Source organism: Bos indicus, chromosome 12 (assembly GCF_029378745.1).
Source record: "Bos indicus isolate NIAB-ARS_2022 breed Sahiwal x Tharparkar chromosome 12, NIAB-ARS_B.indTharparkar_mat_pri_1.0, whole genome shotgun sequence".
Taxonomy (NCBI): domain Eukaryota; kingdom Metazoa; phylum Chordata; class Mammalia; order Artiodactyla; family Bovidae; genus Bos; species Bos indicus.
Genome location: NC_091771.1, coordinates 11,260,450 through 11,271,595, shown reverse-complemented (window position 1 = coordinate 11,271,595; position 11,146 = coordinate 11,260,450). Strand labels below are relative to the sequence as shown.

The window sequence follows — 11,146 nt, the reverse complement described above, 5'->3', positions numbered from 1 at the left end:
ATTAGCGTGTGATCCAGCAGTCACACTCCTTGGTGTATACCAGGATGAGTTGAAAACTTATGTCCATGCAGAAACCAGCACGAGTGTTTACAGAAGTTTTATTCACAATTGCAAAAATTCAAAGCAAACAAAATGCCATTTAGTAGGTAAACGGATAAGTAAACTGGTATACAATGAAATATTATTCAGAAAAGAAATAACTATCAAGCCATGAAAAGACATTTGAAAAACCCTGCAGGTTTGTTTAAGCTTTTTGGGTTTTGTTTTTTTTAATAAATAGATTTTAAAATCAGATTTTAAGGTTTATTAGAAAATTCAACAGAAAGCTTTATTAATCTGAATTGAATATTGCTAAGTGAAAGAATATATATTGCAACTGCATGATATTCTGGACAATAAGAACCAGACAATAAGAAAATTAATGGTTCCGAGGGGCTGGGAAGCAAGGACAGTTCAGTTCAGTCACTCAGTCATGTCCGACTCTTTGCGACCCCATGAATCGCAGCACGCCAGGCCTCCCTGTCCATCACCAACTCCCGGAGTTCACTCAGACTCACTTCCATCGGGTCAGTGATGCCATCCAGCCATCTCATCCTCTGTCGTCCCAGGGAAGCATAAATAGGTTGAACAGAGGATTTTTTTAAGATTGTGAAACTGTTCTGTGTATTATTGTCATGATATAGGCACATGACATTTATGACATACATGTAGGTCATACATACATGTACATGACATACATGTTATGATACATGACATACATGACATGCCTGTACAACACAGTAAATCCTAATATAAACTACATGTTTTAATTAATGATAGATCACTGTAAGTTCATAACTTTTAACAAGGGCATACACTAATGCAAGATGTTGTAAACATGTGTAACTGAGAGGGGGTGGAGTATATGAGAGCTTCCTGTAGCTTTCTGTTGGATTTTCTAGTAAACCTAAAAACTGGTCTTAAAAATCTATTGGTTAAAAGCAAAAACAAAAAAACTTAAAAGGTATCTCTGCAGAAACCTGTAGGGTTTTTCAAATTTCCCCACAGGCTCATGGTCTCAAATGAGAGGGTACTTCATTCTTCATAAACACTAGAAGAAAAGCTAAAAGTCATTAAGCCTTTATATCATGGGTACTGCATATAAGTACGTTACTCTGCTAATCAACAAATATTTATTCAAAGCAAGGAGAGCCAGCCTACGCGATTTAATGCGTATATCACCTACGCGATTTATGCGTGTATCATCTACGCAATTTAGTTCGATTGACATACGATGCTATAGTACCACTGCCATTAACGTTTTTAAAAAACAAGCGGCAACTCTGAGAGAAGCCAGACAACTGATAAATACAACAACAGGTATTTAGTCTGAATTCCAAACCCAAAGTTCGAAACCACAAAACTGAACCGAAGCGAACTATTTCTAACTCCGTCATCCGAAACAATGAACGGGCGACAAATCTCGCGATGCTATTGAAGTTACTACTACTCCCGATAAGCAAAGCGGTTTCCGTGCCGCAACCTGTGCCGCAGCAGGTGCCGCAGCCTGTGCCGCAGAGTCCGCGGGGTCCCGGCATGCCTCGAGGCGCGAAAGGCAATCTGGGAGTCGTAGTTCTCCTGGATGCCTAGTGGTGTTGCCAGCGCGGCTGTGGCGGATCGCTCGCTTCCAGCCAGTAGGTCCTCTGAGGGCGAGCTGAGGCGGAGAAAGGGCGTGGAACTGGAACCGGGTGAGTCGGACGCGGTCTACGCGATCGAGGGAGGCGGCACCGCGGCAGAGGGCTGACTCAAATAAATGGACCAGTGCTGCAGTCTCTTCGGAGACACCGCGGTCTTAGCGTCAGCGAGAAGAGGGTGAGGAGGCGCCAGAACCTGGTCCTTGCACCCGTTCTCATCTTTCGCTCCCCGCCGCTCTCTCCACCATGCAGTCCCGGGAAGAATCTTCGCGCTCTCGCCGCCTCGCCAGTCCCCGCGGTGGGAAGCGCCCCAAAAGGGTTCACAAACCCACGGTTTCAGCTTTTTTCACGGGCCCGGAGGAGCTGAAGGACACGGGCCATTCTGCAGCCCTGCTGGCCCAGCTCAAGTCCTTTTACGACGCGCGGCTGCTCTGCGATGTGACCATCGAGGTGGTCACCCCCGGCAGCGGGCCCGGCACCGGCCGCCTCTTCCCCTGCAACCGTAACGTGCTGGCGGCCGCGTGTCCCTACTTCAAGAGTATGTTCACCGGCGGCATGTACGAGAGCCATCAGACGAACGTGACCATGCACGACGTGGACGCCGAGTCCTTCGAGGTGCTGGTCGATTACTGCTACACCGGTCGCGTGTCCCTGAGTGAATCGAACGTGGAGCGCCTTTATGCAGCCTCCGACATGCTGCAGCTGGAGTACGTGCGGGAAGCCTGTGCCTCCTTCCTAGCCCGCCGCCTTGACCTGGCCAACTGCACGGCCATCTTCAAGTTTGCTGATGCCTTCGGCCATCGCAAGCTGCGGTCGCAGGCGCAGTCCTTTATAGCCCACAACTTCAAGCAGCTCAGCCAGATGAGTCCAATTCGCGAAGAGTCCCTGGCAGATCTGACCCTGGCCCAGCTGCTGACCGTCCTGCGCCTGGACAGTCTCAACATCGAGCACGAGCAGACCGTGTGTCATGTGGCGGTGCAGTGGTTGGAGGCGGCTCCCAAGGAGCGGGGTCCCAGCGCTGCAGAAGTTTTCAAGTGTGTCCGCTGGACCCACTTCTCTGACGAAGATCGGGGCTACGTGGAAGAGCTGCTGACCAACACCGTGGTGAAGAAGTACTGTCTGGACCTTGTTGAAGGGGCCCGGCAGATGCGGTATGGTGACATGTTGTGCAAGTCTCTGGTCCCCAAACCAGAGAGCAGCGGTGTTAGCAGTGGCAGCAGTGTTGTTAGCTGCGTTGGTGGTGGCGGTGGTGGTGGCGGTGGCGGTAGCAGCAGCGTTGTTAGCATTGTTCTTAGCGGCGGCGGAAGCAGCAGCTCCGTTGTGCCCATGTCTGATCATCTACCCCAGAGGTTAGGTGTGTATGCCAAGAAGATGGTGATCTTCTTTGGCCATCCCAGAGATCCCTTTCTGTGCTGTGACCCATACTCGGGGGACATTTACAAAGTGCCATCACCTCTGACCTGCCTTGCTCACACTAGGACTGTGACCACCTTAGCTGTCTGTGTCTCTCCAGACCATGACATTTATCTGGCCGCCCAGCCCAGGAAGGACCTCTGGGTGTATAAACCAGCCCAGAATAGTTGGCAGCAGCTTGCTGATCGCCTGCTCTGCCGGGAGGGCATGGACGTGGCATACCTCAATGGCTATATCTACATCCTGGGTGGTCGGGACCCCATTACCGGCATTAAACTGAAGGAGGTGGAGTGCTACAGTGTCCAGAGGAACCAGTGGGCGCTGGTGGCTCCGCTGCCCCATTCCTTTATTTCCTTTGACCTGATGGTCATTCAGAACTATCTGTATGCTCTCAACAGTAAGCGCATGTTCTGCTTTGATCCCAGCCACAATATGTGGCTGAAGTGCGTTTCTCTGAAGCGCAATGATTTTCAGGAAGCCTGTGTCTTCAATGATGAGATATACTGCATCTGCGACATCCCTGTCATGAAGGTGTACAATCCAGTCAGAGGAGAGTGGAGGCAGATTAATAACATCCCCTTGGTGTCGGAGACTAACAACTACCGGATTATCAATCATGGCCAAAAACTGTTGCTGATCACCTCACGCACCCCGCAGTGGAAGAAGAACCGGGTGACCGTGTATGAATACGATATGAGGGGTGACCAGTGGATTAATATAGGTACCACATTAGGCCTGTTCCAGTTCGATTCTAACTTTTTTTGCCTCTCAGCTCGCGTTTATCCTTCCTGTCTTGAACCCGGTCAGAGTTTTCTCACTGAGGAGGAAGAAGTACCTAGTGAATCCAGCACTGAGTGGGATTTAGGTGGGTTCAGTGAGTTGGATTCTGAATCAGGGAGCTCAAGCTCTTTATCTGATGATGATTTGTGGGTTCAGGTAGCCCCTCAGTGAAATGCACAGGGCCAGCAGAGTGTGTTACAGATAAATTGAAACACTAAGGTATTTTTACTGCTTTGAAAAGTATCTTAAAGAGATACCCTTTCTCTTTGCTGGAAGAAAAAAAAAAGAGTTGATTAATTTCAAGTTTGGCTTAGAAAGGGTATTGTTTGAAATACTAATATAATATTACAGAATTTAAACATCTTTAAAAGAAATCAGCCTATTTAATAATTTACTGTTCTAAAAGTCCAGTGTGGATTTGTTTGGTATGTTTATGTTTGACAATATAAGTTAATTGTAATCAGTAGTCTTCTATGATTAAATCTTACATTGTCTTGTGCCACAAGTGTTTCAACTTGAATTTTAATTTCTACACTAAAAAACTGATTGGATAGGAATTATGAGGGTGGGAAAGCATATATTTTCCTTCAGAGCAGTGTAGTAGATTTCCAAAACTTTAAAGTAGTGGGTTTTTACAAAATGTGTTCTAAGAAATATAGTCTGCTAAGTTTTATTTCCATTTTCTCGTCTTTTGTGGGGAAAAAAAAAATTATATATGTTTAATGTGACTAAATGGTGATTTCACTTGTGACAATGTATAGAATGGTCATAAACTTACCAAAAGTAAAAACAAAAAAACATGATTCTGTTTGAATAGAAATTTCAGTTTAAATCTGTAACCTAACATGTATTTGCAAATAGTGAGCAATTTTCCATCTAAAAAAATTCCATTCTAATAGTGTCACCAATTATCTAAAAATCTTTAAAAAAAATTAACTTGCTTTGTAGGTTCATATTTTAAATCTATACTTGACAAATGCTTCATTGAATCAGAGGAATAATCCTTTTTTTCACTGGACATGATTGTGAAAATTTTTATCCGTTGTCTTAAAAAGTTTATGTGATTCTTAAAATATTTTGGCTGTATAGTTTTGGTGTTTATCTTAGATTTGTCAACAAGGTGTGATTATTCTTTACTGTTTTGTGAGTAATATTGGTTTTGAAAGTATATACCAGTTAAGAACAGTATTTTATTGAAATCAGTAGTTATTGTGTCTATCAACTCTCAAAATCAAGTGCCAGCAAAGAATTTTCAAACTTTAAGTCGTGTATAGAATTGTTTTGTGTAGCACTGAAAAATTCTGTCCATTTTGTAAGTCGCTAAATGTTATTATCAGCTCAAAGGTATTTTTCTATTAAAAGTTTACAGTTAAATAACATAAGTGGATGATAGCATTTGGGGCCAGTAGTGAAAGTATATTTCGTCTAAAATATTTCTCTATGCAGTGGTGTACAAGGCTATTTTATTATGGTATTTGTACCCGTCCTGTGTTTCTCTATGAACCCTGCTTCAGTCTTTGTTTCTGTCAACATATGTAAGGGAAAGAAAGTCCAGAAACAGAGAATAAATGACACAAAACTTACATTGTTAAATACAAGAAAATGTAAGTGTTTACCTCTTGAGGTTTTATTGGATATAATTGTCATGATACATACACATGATAAGTGACCAAATGCTTATGATGTATAACTTTTTCTACACGCAGTCAGAATTTCCTCTCTGAATCTTCATTCAGTGACATGCTAATTCCTCTTCTGTTTTTTCTCCAGTGACAGAGTGTTAACATTTCTTATACCCTGGCAGAGAGTACAGAGGAATGCCATTTTTCTGGTAGGGAATGGAATTTTTTATTGAAATACCATAGGATGAAAACAGAAAGAGGAGGACATAAAAGGTATTTTTACAAGTTGTTCTTAGACATTTTAATAGGCTGTTTGAAGATTCTACAAGACATTCCTGTTCAACATTTTTAGTGAAGTAAGATGCTCACTTGTCCAACCAGTATGTGTTCCTTCAGAAGGGCAAACCTGCTTTGAGTTGCTTAAGGCTAAATTTTGTTTCATTTGACATCAGGGTGTTTCTGGGCACTGTCCTTAACACAAAGCTGTTTCTCCATAGGATTATTTTTTGGCCAGCTTTTTCTTTGCTAGTTACTTCCTGTTGATAGCTTTTCCTTTTATCAGGTCGAAATAGAACAGTGATGATCTCAACCAGGTCTTAATTCTGCAGAATTAAGGTTTTGCAACTGATAAAAAACATGTTTTCTGCTTGTCATTTTCAACCTTTGGTTTAAAGCCTAAGCTAAATAGTGGTGATATCTTGGTTTACAAAGAGGTTTTCCTAGGAAGAACTTTGGTTTTGTGCTATATTTGTGAACTAGAGAATAGTTGTTAATCATTATTTTATGGATAAGTGATTTGTATGTGATTAGTTACAATAAAACATACTAGAATCCAGGCTTTTCTGACTTTTCAATTCATTGTTTTCTGCTAAATGTATAAAACCCTTGCTTGTACAGTGAATGGCAACTGCTGCTGCTGCTAAGTCGCTTCAGTCGTGTCTGACTCTGTGTGACCCCAGAGACGGCAGCCCACCAGGCTCCCCCGTCCCCGGGATTCGGGATTCTCCAGGCAAGAACACTGGAGTGGGTTGCCATTTCCTCCTCCAATGCATGAAAGTGAAAAGTGAAGGGGAAGTCGCTCAGTCGTGTCTGACTCTTAGCTGCCCCATGGACTGCAGCCCACCAGGCTCCTCCGTCCATGGGATTTTCCAGGCAAGAATACTGGAGTGGGGTGCCATTGCCTTCTCCGGAATGGCAACTAGCAGTGTTGAAATCTGTTCTTAACAGGAAAGTACCCTTGTCCCTGTTTTCCAATTAATCAGCACATCTTTTAGTAAATATGTTTATAGGCCTGCTCTTTGTAAGCTTCAGAATGACCTTAATTATCTTTTGTATCTATCCCTGTAGGCTGAAAAGCTTTGTCAAAGGACCCAAATTTTTTCAAGTTCTTTTAAGTTCAAACGATAAGTGGCATTTGGATTTCCAAAAGGATAAAGCAGAAGTATTTGTACCTGATCTTGTTGAGAATCTGGGGAACACTTTTGATCTACTTCTAAGAAAAAGGCCGATGTCATAACATCCCTGAAATCATACAAGTATGACGACTTCTGGAGCTCATCAGACCTAAGATAAGAGCACTCATGACAGTCTCTCCTCCCCACACTTGCATAAAAGCTCTAACCCTTTTTATCATTTTAACTGAACTTAAAGGAACATTTATAATTACAAATACGATAAAGCCAGGAAGTGTTAGGAGTCAGCTTTGATTATAGAAAATGTGAGTGTCAGTAGAAACTTGAAAGGATCAATGGCATTTTTACAACCAACTAGAGGGTTCAGTATATACAAGCCAGTTGTTTGGGTTTTTTTAAATAATAAAAAACAAAAGACACTATTCACAGAAGTTGCCAAACCTCTGGAATACCATGGAGAATATCATGGAGGCAGTAGGTTTGTGCAAAATAGGAGCAAGGACCCCTCTCTTTTACTCTGAGCCATTGTCACTCACCCATTTCATCAAGCTTGCATTCCATCAAACATTTTCAACTTTGAGGACTCAATATGGTGCAAGGCAAAGGAGAGGGGGAGGTGACAGATACTGTTGTGTAACATTTCATCCATATCTGAGACATTTGTCCTGAAACAGCCTCATCTGTGGGGAGTCACCTGTCTCTAATGGAGTCACCGTTTTTCATTGTCACTTCTAAATCTAAAATTGATGCATAGAATCTCCGTATCAAGAATATTCTTTTGGGCAGACCATTAATTGTGGGGGAACAGTTTAAAAGGACTTTGTAATTGTCAGGCAAAGTACTTTTTCCAAAACAGGTATGTTTGTGCCATGAAGAAAGAGAAGAGCCAGAACTCTTCAATTGTATACAGCATCACCTTCATTTAGATCATGTTAAGAAAATAGAATTTTTTTTTTTTGTATATTGTGACTGAAAAATTCAGCCATGGCACTTACTTCAGGTACAGCTTGCCCCAGAGTCTCAATATCTTCAGGGTTTTCTTTATACAGAGAATATATCACGGGGTAATGTTTTCCCTTGCTTTCTACATTGGTTAGAATATATTGGTAATAGATACCCATAATTGTATAAATATGAAGTTTCTCCTATGAAAGGCCAATCTGTTATTTTATCTAGAAAGTTGACTGAGACCCAGGCTTTTCTGTTTTCTTGTTCTGCTACCCTCAGGGTGTTGTTCTAACCCACAAGGTCCAAGCTGGTTCACCCTTGTGTCCACATTCCAGCCATTAAAAGCAGAGGAAAGGGGAGGGGAGGGCATGACCCTTCCGTGTGAGGGAGGTTATGAACACTGCTTCAGTCACATGACATTGGCCAGATCCTAACTCCAGAGACATACAGAGCTGCAGGAGGGCCTCAGAGAGGTAGTCTTTGTTTTGGGTCAACATGTATCTAGTTAAATTTCAAAGGTTCCTTCCTAGGGAATGGGGGGAAAGGCTGTTAGATTAAACAACAATATTACACCACCTGTCAGGCCAGGTTCTGTCACATGGCAGCCAGGATGATCAGACCATCCCAGGAGTTACTGCCACCAAAACAATGTGGAGTAGGCCTCCCACCCCAGAAACACTCAGAGAGCTCCCTGGGCTCTTGCTGCTACTCTGTACAGAAAAGGCGAGGGTGCCTCATCTTGTTCTAATTAAGAAAAGCCTCCTAGACTCAGTGTGTGCTAGTACCCTAGATCATGAGCCAAAGTCTAGTACTCATTGTATCAGGGAATGTTCCAGCTTCCTAAAAGGAAAGAAAATACCGAGACAATGGGTCTGAATAATCAGCGGCAGTATTGCGTCTGTTTAAAATGTGAGGTATCAGACTTCTGTGGTGGTTCAGTGGTTAAGAATCCACATGCCAGTGCTGGGGACATGCGTTCAATCTCTGGTCCGGCAAGCTTCCACGTGCCTCGGGGCAATTAAACTTGTGTGCCATAATTGCTGAGCCTGTGCTCTGCAGCAAGAGGAGCCACTGCAATAAGCCCTCACTGGCCGCAGCTACAGAAAGCCCGCACAGCAATGAAGACCCAGTGCACCCCAAAATAAAAAACAAAAATTAAAAAAATAAAATGTGGAATATCAATTATACAGTAATGATGAGAATGGAATATTTCTTAGAACAAAATGAGCTATTTAGCAACATTCTGGCATTTTCTGTGCTGTGCTTCTCCCCCTCTGTTGAAGCTCAGACCAGTTAGCCATAATAGTCTATTTAAAACCTCGTGTGTTGCTGAACTTTTTAACTGACTTCAGGTTAATCACAGTTCATGCAATATACACATATAGTGTTATGTTTTGTGTTTGTGAAAACTTCAACTGCCAGAGAACACTTTGAATAATTGTATCCATCAAGTATGTAACTGATCATCATCATTTTCATTACAAATAGCCATACTTATTTTTAAAACACCTTCAAACAGCCCTTATTTCCATATGTAACCCTAATCCCCGCCAGCAAGAAGAGTAAGTAATACTTCTGTTAGTAGTTGTATTTCATTAGAACATTGTTGTTGTTCAGTAGATAAGTCATGTGTGACTCTTTGTGACCCCATGGCACACCAGGCCTCCCTGTCCCCACCATCTCCTGGAGTTTGCCCAAGTTCATGTTCATTGAATCAGTGATGCCATCCAACCATCTCGTCCTCTGCCACCCTCTTCTCCTTTTGCCTTCAATCTTTCCCAGCATCAGGATCTTTTCCGGTGAGTCGGCTGTTATGATCGTAGTTTCTTTAATGTTAAGTTTTGAGCCAGCTTTTGCATCTCCTCTTTCACTCTCATTAAGAGGTTCTTTAGTTCCTCTTTGCTTTCTGCCATTAGAGTGATTACATTAGTACATTAATGAAGACTATAAGACCCCATTCTCTATTTAATTTCTTGTCTAAACACAAGATTTTTGATGTATGCTGTGACTGGGCTCTTCCCCATATTCTGTGCTAGCTACTGCTTGGTGAAGGACAGGGAAGCCTGGCCTGCTGCAGTCCGTGGGGTGGTAAAGAGTCGGACACGACTGAGCAACTGAAGAACAACGACATTGCTTGTTTAGTATCACAAGTTCATTACTTTCTTGGGTGGCCTTCTTACATGCTGTCATTATTCCGTGTATTGATTTGTTTGCTCTTTATTATATGTCTCATGCACTAAAATGTGCACTCTTAGAGAAACCACATCTGATTTTTCCACGGCTGCTAACCTAGCGCCAGGTATATCGTCAGCATTCAGTGACTGTTTGTTGAACAAAGAAATAGATGTATTTTGTGCTTGTTTGCATTTATATAAGAAACACTCACATTCAGAGCTCTCATCTTTTTGTCAATTTTCCAGCTATGAAGGAGAGCTATTATTAAACTCTTTTGTCTGGTTGCCATAGCAACCCACTGGCCTCCAGAGCTACAGGTTATTTCTGATGGGCATATTCTCCTAGACAACCAAATACGCAGTATTTTCAATTATGGAATAATGATGCTATTATAAATCACATTTCTGACACTATATATTTCTCTGTCTTTTATGAAGATGGCAGAGAATTAGAACGGAAACAAATCTGTTGAGATCAACAAAGGCTAGGGGAAATAAAGCAGTATGACTCGTATCTCTTCTCTCAATCCTTTCATATTTCCTCTAAGTTCCCCACCTTTCCATAAGCACTTGTGAATTCATTTGGGTTTTCTAACCAAGTTGTTAAGGAAGTTTGGAAAGTTAATTGCTACAAGACAGACTCTGAAAAAGCTCTGTTGCAGCTTAAATACTTTCTCATTTTCTCCTCCTTGCTTTTTTGTCTTTTTTTGCCTATGCTGAGCCTTGCTGGATCTTAGTTCCCAACCAGGAATCAAACCCGTGACACATGCAGTGGAAGCACTGAGTCCTAACCGCTGGACCACCAGGGAATTCCCAGTCCTTGTTGGTTACTTAACTGTCATGTTAAATTAGCGAATAATAGGCTTGCAAAAGTTGATATTTGCTCTGAAATGTTTCAAAATCGGGCTTTCCCCCAACCCTGTTCTTCTTTCCACATTTTAGTGGCAAGAACTGAGAAAAGTTTTATTAAACTGGGTTAGTCATCATAGAAAAACTCATCAATAAAACAGGATTTCTCCAGCCCATTCAATGAGCCATGAATGTAATTTCTAAGTGAAATAATCTATTTTCTTCTTCTTTTATTGGCTGCTCAGCTTGTGGGATCTTAGTTCCCTAACCAGGGA

General features: G+C 42.2%; 1 protein-coding gene across 1 annotated transcript; it reads left to right on the top strand.

The window, feature by feature from the left end:
• Window positions 1–277: 277 nt before the first annotated feature.
• Window positions 278–6,323, top strand: LOC109566670 (kelch repeat and BTB domain-containing protein 6). Its single transcript, XM_019971198.2, has one exon. The coding sequence runs from the start codon at window positions 1,920–1,922 to the stop codon at window positions 4,035–4,037; it is 2,118 nt and encodes a 705-aa protein (XP_019826757.1). The 5' UTR covers window positions 278–1,919; the 3' UTR covers window positions 4,038–6,323.
• Window positions 6,324–11,146: the final 4,823 nt, after the last annotated feature.

What these genes read in the sequence shown, in the direction of transcription:
- LOC109566670 (XM_019971198.2), top strand. Translation starts at nt 1,920, where the DNA reads ATGCAGTCCCGGGAAGAATCTTCGCGCTCTCGCCGCCTCGCCAGTCCC.